This window comes from Diceros bicornis, chromosome 2 (assembly GCF_020826845.1).
Source record: "Diceros bicornis minor isolate mBicDic1 chromosome 2, mDicBic1.mat.cur, whole genome shotgun sequence".
NCBI lineage: Eukaryota > Metazoa > Chordata > Mammalia > Perissodactyla > Rhinocerotidae > Diceros > Diceros bicornis.
This window is the reverse complement of record NC_080741.1, coordinates 23,446,783-23,460,701: the sequence shown is the minus strand read 5'-3', so window position 1 is coordinate 23,460,701 and position 13,919 is coordinate 23,446,783. Positions and strand designations below refer to the sequence as shown.

The following is a 13,919-nucleotide window of genomic DNA, read 5'->3' as shown; positions in this document are numbered from 1 at the left end:
GAAAGCCAGTGATGTAGTTCAGTCCCAAGTCTGAAGGCCTGAGAACCAGAGGCTGATGGTGTAAGTCCCAGAGTCCAAAGGTCCAAGAACCAGGAGCTCCAATATTCAAGGATAGGAGAAAATGGACATCCCAGCTCAAGAAGAGAGAGAGAATTCACCCTTCCTTCTCCTTTTTGTTCCATTTGGGCCCCCGTGGATTGGCTGATGCCCACTCATATTGGTGAGGGCGGATCTCTTCACTCCATCTACTGAATCAAATGCTAATCTCTTCCAGACACACTATCACAGACACGCCCAGGAATGATGTTTTACCAGGTATCTGGGCATCCTTTAGGCCAGTCAAATTGACACATATAAAATTAGCTATCGTACCTTTGTAATCGCCTGTGGTCAGCCTGAAAAATCACACATAACTGCAAAACTGTCTTCCAAAATAGCTGTACCACTTTGCTTTACCACCAGCAATGAATGAAAGTTCTTGTTGCTCCCCATCATCACCAACATTTGGTGCTGTCAGTGTTTTGGATTTTGGCCATTCTAATATGTGTCCCGTTGTCTTTTTAATGTCAAATTTTTTGCCTGAAAATAATTTTAATTAACATAGCTTCAGGAATAGAGATATGAAAGGGGAATGGTTAACCTACTGAAATTCTTTTCCATATTCAAAATTAATAGTTGCTATCTTATTCTGGCCGTCTATACAGAGGAGGAACTGGTCTTTTCTCCTGATACCATAATCCTACCCTTCCATGTTCTTACTTCCATCCCACATTTTTCCATTGTCCTAGAAAGCAATACAACAGATGGATTCAGGATCTCTAGGACACCTTTTATGGGCAAAAGCCAGCGAAATTACATGCATCATTGGAGTCTTACCTGGAGTGCTCAAGATTCCATCTGTTGCTGCCAAAAGAGAAGACAAGTAGTCCTGCAAGTTGACTGGGGCCGTTCTCTCTGGTGATTAGAGAAAGCGAGATGGCAATCTTTAGCTTCCTGACTACTTACTTCCCCATGTTTCTCCAGCCAGTTGCCTCCCTACATAGATTTTTCTTCCCCATCAATTCACCTGCCCAAGTGCTAAGTAGAAGTGTCATTAAAGAAGTGATTAAAGATATCAGATATGAAATGTTATATTGAGCTCCTGCATTTACCTCCATTTCTCCTGAAACCCCATTAAAATAGCATAAACCCACAGGACACAGAGAATTAGGAAAGAGATTACAGCAATTTTGGAAGCAGGAAAACAGATGGATGAGTGATAACTGACTTAGCAGAAAAGCTAAATACAAAATTAATAATGAGGAAAGCCAAGAAATAACCCATAAAATTCCTAAAAGTGTAGAAATTGGCAGTGCTAGGTACCTTTGGAAATTGGTAGGGGAAGGGAAAGAGTTAAGACTCAAAAACGAGAACTGGTTGAAAGTCTATTTAAGAAGCTATTCTACCCAGATCTTCAACCTTTCCCTCCAGGTTTTATCCTCCAGAGACTGTAAAATGGAGGGTCTCTGGGCTAGGGACTCGGGGAATTTCAGTGAATATTGAGCCAGACTGTCTCTCTCCAGGAAGAAGTTTGGGAGAATCTTCTCTGGGGGAATCTGATCAGCTCAAGAGAAAAGGCCTAAAAATCAAGGGTTAGGGATTGCCCAAGAAATGACCTCTGTAAACCCCAGAGTTAACAAACCCACCCATCTGTACACACACAGCTATCTTCAAGTTACCTTTAACTGCCTCACTCTTAAACACAAGCAGAGAGCCAGAAATCACCAAACATTAGAGGAAAACCTCAGAATGAAAACAGAGGTCTAAATAAGCAACCAGGAAAAAAGCGACTTGGAGGACACAGTGACTATGCAGGGAGGAGAAACTTCTCAGACAGCTAAGAACATATGTAATACAAAGGAAAAAGTGTAATTGAAAATTAAAATATGATGAAAATAAGATGGTTGGCATGTAAAATTCAAAACGTGTCCCAGAAAATAGCACATAAAACTGAGTTAGAAACTAAGAAAGAAAAATTAGAGGACCAGGCCAGGAGATCCAACATCGAGATAATGAGACCTCTTAAAAAGAAAAAGAAAACAAAAAATAGAAGGGAGAAATTCATCAAAGAAACAAAGAAGAAATTTCCAGTAGAACAGCAAGACATGAGTCTCTAAATTGAAAAGGCCCATGATATATGAAAATAACAAACCAAGGTACATGATGGTGAATTTACAGAACATTGAGAGGAAGAGAAGAAAAAACAGGTCTCATAAAGGATTAGGAATTAGAACGGTTTGAGGCTTTTCGACTGGAAGCCAGAAAACTCTGGAGCAGTGCTCCCAACATTCTGAGGGAAAAGTTTTTCCAACTTGGAATTCTGTACCTAGCCAAGCTATTAATTGTCAAAATGAAATCTTTCAAACAGAGAAGGTTTTAAAAATGCATGTCCTGTGCATAAAGCTTTTGAAGGGAACAAGAGAGTAAAGCAAGAAAGAAGAAGCTAAGTACTCTAGGAAATAAGGATACAACACTTTCAAGAGGTGAAGTACATCCTCAGGATGAGGGAGCAGTCCAGAGGCCTCATGAGAAATTTCCTCAAAAAAAAAAAAATGAAATTGACAAAATACTTAAAATTTTTTAAAGTATTGAGAGGAGATTTATACAACTGGGAGAGCATTTAAGGGTAAATTAAATACATACACAACAAGGCAAATGAAAAACAAGACAGTTATAAACTCCAGGAGAGAGAGGCGTCTATGCAAGAAAGGAAAAGTAGTCATGATGTATTGTATTGCTCAGCTGTGATAACGTTTGCCTGGCTATAAAAATGAAAACTCTAAAAATTGATGTAACTGAGATTACAATATAACTTCATGGGGGGAGAGACAAAGAATGCATGTGTTATGTGGAGGTTGGTGGAAGATTGGCTTCAATGCTAAGGATGAGTTAAAGCTTCATCTTCTTGAATGGGAAGTCAGTAGATAACATTTAAAATAAGAGCTGGTAACATTAGCATTTTTTTTTTTTGCAATATGGAAGGTTAAATTTAATTTTTTTTTTTTTTTGGTCAGGAAGATTGGCCCTGAACTAGCATCTGTTGCCAATCTTCCTCTTTTTGCTTGAGGAAGATTGTCCCTGAGCTAACATCTGTGCCAATCTTCCTCAATTTTGTATGTGAGACGCTGCCACAGCATGGCTTGATAAGTGGTGTGTAGGTCTGCGCCTGGGATCCAAACCAGTGAGCCCTGGGCCACCAAAGCGGAGTGCGTGAACTTAACAACTACACCACCAGGCTGGCCCCTGGTAAATTTTTTTTTTTAGTCAGCTAAAAGAAAGCCAGTGCCTCTGGGGAATGGGAAATCAGGAGCAGAAGACAGCAAGTGCTGTTGTCATAACCAGACTTATAGAATGATTTGACTCTTTAGACTACCTCCGTGTATAACTTTTACAAAAATGAAAACTATATTTAAAACTTCCACAAAGGATTAAAAGTTGCTGTATTCTTTAAGTAGTCTTAATTATGTAAATTTGTTAATATTTTTATTGATAATTTCTTATTGTCTGCTTTTGCTTTTCTGTTTCTCCCTCATAAGCACATTCCCCAAATGTAATCACATACAAAGACTATCCATTTTTCCAGCAGATTCTGCCACTGTACCCCTCTGCCCCTTCCTTGCTTCAGGTATCATCTTCTCTCCTCTGTAGCATTACTAGGAACTTCACCTGGCCCTCAGCCTCTTGTCCCGTGTCCCTCCCTTGCTCCCTCTCTCTGATCACCCTGTCTCAGCGTCAGTCTTTCTGAAACACAAATCTGTTCACCTTACTTACAGTCCTTCTACAGAGTGAAATCTAAACTGCATCCCTTCTATGTAAGCAAGACCTCCACCTGCTTTTCTCCCTCCACATCTCCATTTCTCCTCAGCACCCCTGCCGCAGGGGCCCCTCAGTGTCCAGTCTCTGTTTGCCTTCACGTGTTGCTGACTGACACCCTCACTGGCCTTGCAGTCTTCCATTCTGGGAGCTGTCACAGCCCTTAGTGTGTGCCACTGTTACCAGTTCTGTCTTGTGATATGGTTAGTTTCCTGCTTCTCTTCCACTGGAACATGAAGAGAAAGTTGAGATTGTGTCTTCTTGTCATGTCCTTAGGACATGATTCAGTATATGGAACAAAATAGTTATTTAATAATGTTTGTTAAATGAGTGAATACACAAAGTCTAACAAAAAGGAAGGGATATTATCAACACTTCTTAAATATCTTCTGTACTTCATCCCTTTCTACTGACAGATCTATATTTCTGAGTAAGGCATTAAAAATCACTAAGCACAATGAAATAAAATGTCCTATATATATCTGTATTCAGATTAACTAATAAACAAACAAATTAATTAATTAAAAATCTGACCTATGGTTTTCCTTTATTTGGATTAAAAATAAGAGAGGCAAAAACTATGAATCAGGCTTACTATTTCTTTCCTAAATCTTAATATACACTGCATTTTTTCAGACTTATTTCCATGACATTACAGATGTGGAAATGGAACATGGGCCCTGATTCTGAGCACATCCCTACAATTATTTCATTAATGGTAATAACTTGCATTACAAGGCTTATTTTTACACTGTATCATTTAATAGGTAATGAGATAGAGATGGTGGTGAAAACTTAAGCCTGTGCTTGAACTGATTTGCTTCAAATTTCATAGCTAGTACCGGTGGCACTCTGGAGCTCACATACTTTCTGGTACAGGGGTGTGTCTCCTGTGCTCGCACCCTAACCACTAGCAGTTCTACACTCCGATGCGCACTCTAACCACTAGCAGTTCTGCGCTCCGACGCGCACCCTAACCACTAGCAGTTCTGCGCTCCGACGCTTCCTTCCTTACTGCTTTTCAGTTGGCAACACTGTATGTTTAAGGTTATAAATTCTTGAGTAAAGATCTCTTATGTTGTTTGAACTCTGATTAAAATAAATTATATTTAAAGTGTATTACGCTTGAAAAACAATACGAAGAACAATTTTGTAGACAAAAGAGTGGGCTACTCTGAATTTGAGATTGTCCCCTTTCCAAAAACCTAGTTGAAAAGTCTCATATTATTCTGTACAAAATCTACTAGAGAAATAAGGACCGTCCCATTGTTTCCAGAAGGACCTGTATCCATCTTAGGTTTCGAGGGTGGTTGTTGCCGTGATTGATGGTGCTCAGAGAGGCAGTTGTCACAGTGGCAACCAGAGAGGAAAACTGGGAAGGATTTGTCTTAAGAGGGTCTTAAACGCTAGACGAAAATCACTTTGTATGGAGAACAATATGACCCTGTTTTATACTTGGCTTTCTCCAAGACTGCAAAAAATAAAAGTTTTGTTGTTTTTATTTATGATTTACTCCCTACCCCCACCCAGTTTTCTGGTCCATTTGAAATCCCATTTTTTAATGTTGCCATTTTATAACTGGGGAAGTTAAAGTAGTAAGGGTTTGCAAATAGTTGTAGGCACTGCATGTAGTAATTATATATTTTTCCTGCATGTAGGCCCTCAACAAATATTTTTTCAGAGCACGTAGCATTTATTGAATGCCTTCTGCATGCTAGGTTCCTTGCAAGACACTTACATACATGTTGACTTTGTTTTCAGTAGAGAGGTACAATAAATTATGTTAAAGCCTTAATTAGGGTTTTCTTTTTTTTTTTTCTTGGCCCATTATTATTTTATATTTAATCCATGATTATTTGTTTTATATGCCATTTTATAGCGAAATTCAAGAGTTTTTGCCTTATTTCTAAATATTTACTATACTTGGCCTTATACACTGAGGGCTTTTTTCAGTGTATCTGTGAGGCTTTTCTGTGGCTCACAACGTAGTTGGCGTTTAGAAGCCTGCTGCACTGTGTCTGAACTTGACCTCTGTATGCAGATACCCTTGTTGTGACACTCTCTGCGAGGAGTGCAGTAAGGTATAAGATACAGAGGTGAAGAGTGAGGCTTTCAGCTACACAGATGTGGTTTCAGCCGTGTCTCTGCCATCCAGGAGTCCTGTTGCGTGGATGTGGCGTTGATCCACTGTGCTCTACCATTTCCTCATCCATAACATGGAGTTGATGATAATGCTTTCCTTAGATGGGGTGAGGAGAACTCATGGGGTGTTATTATAATATATGGAAGTTGCCAGTTACATTATAAGTGTTTAATAAGTGATGACTATTATTTTTTTTAATTTTAGAGAAATTAAAGGAAGTCTGCATTTAGTTTTGTGTTCTCTGTTGGTGGTTCTCAGTCCATTTTGTTACCTTGAGAAAGTATATCTAAATATGAAATTAAATAATTTAAATAAAGTGTTTTATTTACAAACGTTACAATTGTAGATATAGTTAACTCTGACTTATACATAAGTTATTTATCCACATTGCTTTATACTTTCTCAGAACAGTCATGTCCTCTGATTATCTTCACTGATTGAATTTTTTTTTGCTTGTTACTACTGGAGAAACTATTTAAACCAGCTCCCTTAGACCGCTCAGGAACAACTGTGGGTCATTTAAAGGCAGAGACAGAGAAGTCAGCTCTGCTTCATGTAGAGGGAGTGCTGGTCAGCAAAAACTAAGCAACGTGAGAAAACACACTACCTTGCATCTGTGCCACCCTTACAGAAACCCTGCAGATAGAGTAAGCATTATTATCTGTTTTATAAATGGGGGAAATAAAGGTTCAGGGAAGTTCAGCACCTTGCCTAACTTCACACATATCATCAGTGACTAGGCCAGCATTCTGATCTAGATCTAATCTAGATTCCAGTCTAGATCGTCTGATTCCAAATCCATTGTGTTTTCCTAGATAGCACTCACCTTTGTCTGAGCCTTCCCTGAATAAGCTCTCTGGAGTGTGGCTTCAGTACTTGGTGTTTAAAGCGTATACATACTTGATTTCAAATGTAGGTAGATACCAAAACTCAGTCTTTTTTTAATCTTTCACTTTTTGCCCCCATGTCACTGCCCTGCTCTGATAGAATAAACACTGAAGAAGGAACAGTATTGAAGATGAGTTTTTTAAGTTCAACAAAAATTCACTTTAAAGATCAAAACCAAATTCTTATTCTATCAGATCCCTACTATTTTCTTTTTAAAACAGCTTGTATAATTCTCTTTTGCGTACTCTAAATTGGGCACAGTTATTCAGAAGGGAGTTAATACTTAGCATATGTAACTCCAAATTAAAAGGGCTCTAAAAGTACAAATTTTCATTAATAAATTAGAGATGGCATGGTCTGAAGGCAGAGGACTGTAGAGAAGGTAAAACTTTACCTCTACCCTGTTAGGTTTTCAGCTGTGATTCTTTAACAAAAAGATTAACAAGAGAAAAACAGAAGTTTATTAACATATATACCTGGGAGATCTCAGGGGAAAATGAACAACTCTCAAAGAGATGGCTTTAGAATTCAGGATTAAATACCATTGTATAAGAGAAAGGGGAGGGGATATGTAGGCCTCTTAGGGGAGAGTCAGTGATTTATAGGAAAGATGAATGGGCCTTTTGAAGAAGAGATGGGAGGTATGATAGCTTGTGACAAAGTTTGTCTGGGGGGATTTATGACAATTGAGTTCCTTTTGGGGGATTTATCTTAAGGCAGATAAGGGGAGTTCAGAGAAAGCCTCTCCCTGCATTTGCTGTTTTTCAAGTGCCTACAGCTCAAAATAATCAATATACCAAAGCTGCATATTTTGGAGTGGCATGTCCTGAGGTCCTACAGCAATGTTTCGGGGTGGCATATTCTGTTACCCTTCCAAAGTCAGACTTGTTCGACATTATATCTGCAGTGCTAGTGCCTAGCACAGTCTCTGTGAATCCAGGATTTAGTAGATGTTCAGGAAACATTCATTGCACTCAGTGACTGGATGGATGGGTGGATGGATGGATGGATAGATGGGTGGCAGAAATGGGAGAAAGAATGTTAGCTCCTTCGTTCATTCTGCAAGTAGAATATTAATACATTATTTGGCTCCTTCTGTATTTCACAGCTTCCGATAGCTTCAACTGTTCTGTCAAGTTGTAATAATATAGAATTGTTGCTCTGGTCCCTCCAAATAAGTACCTATCTATTATCAGGCTGTTTTAGAGACTGGGTTATGCTGACCTTCCAAGCTACTTAAAACTACTTACACAAGAGTAATAATACTAATTTACTTTTATGTTTGCAATGACTATTTGCATCCATTATGTCGTTTGACTTTGAAAACAATGGCCTTTCAAAACAAAGCCATGTATTAGAGCACAGACCCTACAGCTAGACTCCTGAATTTCAAATCTTGCTCCTCCACCAAATCACTATGTGATTTGGGCAAATGACTTAACCTTTCCAAGTATCAGTTTTCTCATCTGTAAAATGGGGATAATAATTGTACCCTTATAATAAGATTGTCATAGAAATTAAATGAGATAATGCAGGTAAAGTTCTTGGCATAGGGCCTGGTCTCAGAAAGGCTTCAATAATTCGTTATCATCTTAGTGGTAGTAGTAATCATAACTGCTGGATGTTACATATCTGCCGTTCTGTACTTTAATTTTCTTCAGGGTGAGGCCTGTGTGTTGTTCATCTCTGCATCCTCTTCTAACATAGCTGGGTTAGGTATTCAACAAATAATTATTGAATGATTGAATGAGGTAGGCAGTTAATTTTTTTTTTTTTTAAGTCAGAAAGTTGTTTTCCAAATGACTAAACTTAGGCTCAGGGAAGTTACCCCTAACAGGTTTTGAGCAGCTGCTATGAATCAGTCACATAGGTTATGTCATTTAATCTTCAGGCAACTTTATGAAAGGTTCGAATAGTGTCCTGGGATTCAAACCCACATCTTTGAATCCTGACCCCAGAACCATTTCCACAAAACTCTCCTGCCTCTCTTACAAAATATACAAGAATTCTTCCTGGGTCAGTTACTAGTATATAATCATTATAGCATTTGGGCAGATAACTTTATGAGTTATAAAATAAATTGATGAAGTTTTATTTACTTGCTAGATCTCAAAGAAAACTGTACATGAAAACATTGTACTATTCTCAGTGTCCTAGCTTTTTGAATTCTAGAGAAAGGAGAAGACCAGGTAACTGAATGTGAATATGACAAAATGAACGAATAAGAAAAGACAAGTCTGAACAGATAGAGAAAGGGTAGGATAAGTGAGTGCTTTACAAATGAAAGCAGATGTATGAAATTACAAGCTGTCAGATCGGCCACGGAAATGAAGATGATAAAGTGGTTCCTTACATAGATTATAATTATTCATTTTGCCCAGTCCTGTCTCCTTTCCCCATAATGTTCATGGGAAGGGGGAGGGAGTGGGAAGTGATAGCAAGAAATGGTGTTTCCAACCCAGAAGAAGAAAAAAAAATTCTAAGAATCAAAGGTATTTCTGATTACAAATAATTGTTTATTTTGTGATTTGTGTTGTTTCTATTGAATCACAGTTGTTCTCCTGTGGAATATTTTTCAACGAACCATTCTGATTAATGAAAAGGATTTGGTTGCAACCACAGGAAGTTGTGACTGTAAAGTTTCTTCACATCAGTGCTGTGGAGGCAGTCAGTGTGGCTTACAAAACAAGCGTCGTTAATGGGCTCGACTGTGACAGCACTGGCAGATGGATTGCCAAGAAATGAAGTAGTTTACATAGACCTGCCTGAAAAGATGTGTTTAATAATTGCGCCCATAATTAGGTTGATTTGAAAAAAAAATTAAATGACAGTCTAGGAACACAGTTAGACTTATCTATGAAGATTTTGACATTTTTCCTCCAAGAAATGCTGCTAGATATTCTCCCTAAATTTCTTGTTACCTTTAGAAAAACAAATAATTGGAAGAAATTATATTTTCTTTAATTTTGATTTATGTAATATTTATATATACAAAAGAATAAATGTAACATATGTAAGTTACGAAGCGTAATAATCAGGGTAAATATTATTTTATGAGAATTTTAAACTGGTTCTTTCCCATTCATAAGATTTTTGTTACTAATTTCTAAGCAGCAAAACTAGAGACATTTAAACACAGCCATATAAATGGCAATAAATATGCATGCTAGTAATAGTTTATTTATATTGCAAACGCATACACATATCTATATCTGAGGCTCTTCCTTCCAGCACCCCCTGAGGATAAGTGCTAGTATATTAGATTGCAGTTAACAGTACAGTGTGCTGCTTCAAAGGCCATGTGGTAAAGATCCCTTCTGCCTGTTTCCTTTTATTAAATCAATTGAATTATTGATCTGCTTTCTTTGAATCTAAGTTGTTATATTTTTACTCGCAGTAATGCAAATATCTTAAACAGTATTGCTTCTGAATTATTTTTTTCCTTCTTATTTAGTGATCTCTAGTAACTACCAGACCTGTCTTGGCCTTCTGATGCATTACCCACTAATTGGGGATGTACACTCACTGATTCTTAAGGCTCTGTTCCTTCGAGATCCAAAGGTAAGCTTTCCAAGTAGGATATGCACAATTTTAAGTTGGGTGAAAAATTGATTTCTCTGTATGACTCCAAGAATTCCTAATGTAGAATGAATCTAATGGCAGATGAATTGCCTGGTAAAAGAATTTGCCTAGAGTTGTAGACCAAAACTCACATACCTCGTTGGCTGGCAACTCAGCAGGCAGATTAACTGGACATTGCCATGAAAAACTGGAGTACACATCTCTTGTCCCTCAGAACCTTGTTCTGTCTTTCCTCGTGACTCAAGGAGGTGGGTTGAGCAACTGCTTCGCCTTATAACTACACTTCATTACCATTCGTACCCCTCACAGAGGCCAACTTATCCAAGTAGAGTCTTGGAGGCCATGTGAACACCAAGACATTAGAGCTATAAAAAGGACCAGTTATATAAGAATTTATGATACAATTAAATACTAAATTATTTCATATTATGAATAGGTATTTCTTATTTTATGGGTGAAGAGTAACTAATAAAGATTTAAACAGTCTTTATTGCTGATTTCTCCATTGAACTTAAAGCAAGTCACCAAAATTTTCTTTACACTTCAGAGGAAAAGTGTGCTCTTTTACAACTAATGTTATATTTCTTGAAAATAAGAACATTTAATGATCTAAAAAAATCTGTGAATCCTTGATGCTTTTGAGCCAAACAAAAATATTGGACGAAGTATAAGAGAGAAAGCTTCAAACACGAGTATGAGAATGCCAGGCAATGGGTGGTAATCCCAGCCTTTGGCTCTTTGGCAGAACTCCCAACAGTCGTGTTGGCAGTTGTTGAACTGTCTTTGAGTCAGTCTGTCTGTGGATTCCATTGCCAAAGCTCTGTCTCATCAACTTGGGCCTCCAAGTTCAATGTAAATTTTGATTCTAAAGGATTTCTGCCCTTTCTTTGGTTGTTGACTTCAACATTTGAGTATGTCCTCTATTTATTCTTTGAGTGATTTGAAAAAATTTATTTCCTTGTACCTATATTCATTTTCTGAAAAAATACGCAATTTTATATGATTTCTCTTATATAAAATTTCATTAAGTATCAAAAATATAATCCATCATTTCTCTGATACATAAGGTAGCATATATATGTTTTTTTTTCTGGTAAGGCTTGGAAGTCTGACTGAAAATCAAAAGCCCCATATTTATTTTTTTATGTATATATATGTAAGTTGTATAAGTTTATATTTTTTATAAAAAGTAACCAATATTATGAAATATCTGTAAAAGGAATAAAGAATGAGGTTGCTAGTCAATGAGATATATGAGTTTTGGTCTACAGACTTAAGGTAAATTCTATCAGCTCAATATTAGAAATTCTTAGAGTCATACAGAGTGGGAAAAAATTGCTAAAATGACTATTTGAATTCTCTACTTGTGTGATTTGTTTGGTTTAATTGAAAGAAGAAATTAATATGTTATCTAAACCTATCGATCTTGGTAATTTTTCCCAGTTAAGTATGGTTGATTTTCCTATGAATCATTCACTCTTTTAGTTGTAGAATTCTCTATACTAAATCCATCAATGTTATTAGTGGAATCTGTGATTTTAATAGAGTACTTTTTACCTCAATAAGATAGTGTTCATAATATAAGAGGATAATGAAGCCAATTCCACAGTCATTAAAAAAACATATTCTCTAAGGTATAAGGAAAAAAAGTAATTAATAGTGTAAGTATCTCAAAAAAGGTATTCCCCACTTTTATATTCAGGGTCTCACCAAGTAAAAACATGATCAAGATAATGGTTCAAAATGTAGGACCTTAAACTGATATTTCTGAGATATAAGAAATTGGGCAGGAGGGCGTCACGTTTAAAAATCTCTTGAGAACAAGTTCGTGGAATGATGATATCTATAGGAAAAATAAAGAAAGCTGTATAGTGTTAAGGGGCTTTCAGATGGCTAAGCCAGCAAGGGGATAGTTTTAGTTAAGTGTATATAATGACTGACCCACTGACATTATTTAGTAAATGTCAAATGATAACGAATATCACTTGCCACATGTGCTAATTGTAGGTCTGTTGCAGCATAGTTTCCTATAAGGAACCTGAGTTAGGAATCGGGACACTGTGTGAAATCTTGACTCTGCTACCAGCCATCCTTTTGATTTTGGGAAACGTATGCTTACTGAGTCTTGGTCTTCTCTCTTGTGGTTGAATTAAATTGTCTCTAATGACTCGCCCAACCAGAGCATCCTTTGTCCATAAAGAACTGACTTCTCATGATCTAAGAAGATCCAATCCAGAGCTGCAAAGGTACAAATAAAAAAAAAAAAAAACCAGCAAGTTTATATCTGTTACAGAAATCCACAAGTGGACAGAGTTTTTAGTGTAGTTTATGTCAATTATAAAGTCATAAAGGAGGCCATTTACACTGAGGGGAAAAAAAGGGAAGGAAAGACAATTTTAGTACCCCACCCACATCCTCTAAAAATCCAGACATCAGAGTGCTTTAAATGTTTTCTATTTATTAGCAACAATGAAACAGTTAAAATACTTGAATCATTCCTGATTCAAGTAGTTCAGAGCAAGTATATAAACACAGCAGTCTCTATGAAGTGAACTAGTCAAAAGATGAGATTTGAGGCGTGCAAGTACACTTCCCATATTCCAGCTTCATATGACAATAGTGTTGAGTGTTGCTGACAGACTCAGAAAAATAAAAATAAACGAGGAACTCTGAGCTCCCCTAAATTCATTGTGAGCCTTCAGAAAAGCACTTTGGCCTACTGCTATCCCTGAATTCCAGTGGAGATGGCTCAGTTGAGAATACGCTCTGCGAGTAAAGCTTAAAATACTGAGCTTTAATTGTTTTGTATCGGATATAGGCTTTATTGTGAAAAGAGTCCTTATTTGAACAGACTGAAATAATGGGCCTCTAAATGTAATAATAGGACCATACTTCTTCACAGTTTCCAAGCACTTTATGTGCTTAATTTGGTTCTCACAACAAGCTGTGAGGTAGGCAGAGCAGGTTATCTTTCTTCATTCTTTTTTGGTGCAGAGAGGTCAAGATTATGTCGCTTTCCCCATGCCTAAAAGCTTGTAAGCTTCCAAGCTAGCTAAAGTCACTCCATGACTCTTGTATCTACTCATTCCCTCCTGAGATTCCCAGGATCCATTCTTCCTTCTCCAGAAAGCCATTTCCAGGCTCGGATAGGACATGTTTTCCCCTTTGAGTCTCCACAGCACCTTGTGTTTTAGCTATTTTTTATTTTATCAATTATTTCTCCTTATGATCCTGCTCATTTTTTGGCGTTCAACTTTGTGTCCTGTAGTCGTTGATATTAAGAAAATAATGGGAGAATTGAATTCTGACTCAAATGCTAAGCGTCTTCCAGTATACCATACTGACTCTAATCTAGGTGGATCTCACTCACCTAGCATATTTCTGGAACCCATATCCATATTCCACAGAAGCCACCAGTCAATTGTGTATTTGTCTGCTGCCATTTTTATCATGA

At 37.3% G+C, this 13,919-nt stretch overlaps 1 protein-coding gene across 2 annotated transcripts in view; it reads left to right on the top strand.

Moving 5' to 3' along the window:
• Positions 1 to 13,919, top strand: part of TBC1D5 (TBC1 domain family member 5) — a 534,765-nt gene that overhangs the window by 395,961 nt on the left and 124,885 nt on the right. For both annotated transcript variants that reach the window (XM_058553679.1, XM_058553690.1), the window contains exon 15: positions 10,338 to 10,444. In XM_058553679.1, coding sequence (XP_058409662.1) covers positions 10,338 to 10,444 — 107 coding nt within the window. The remainder of the gene's footprint in view (positions 1 to 10,337; positions 10,445 to 13,919) is intronic.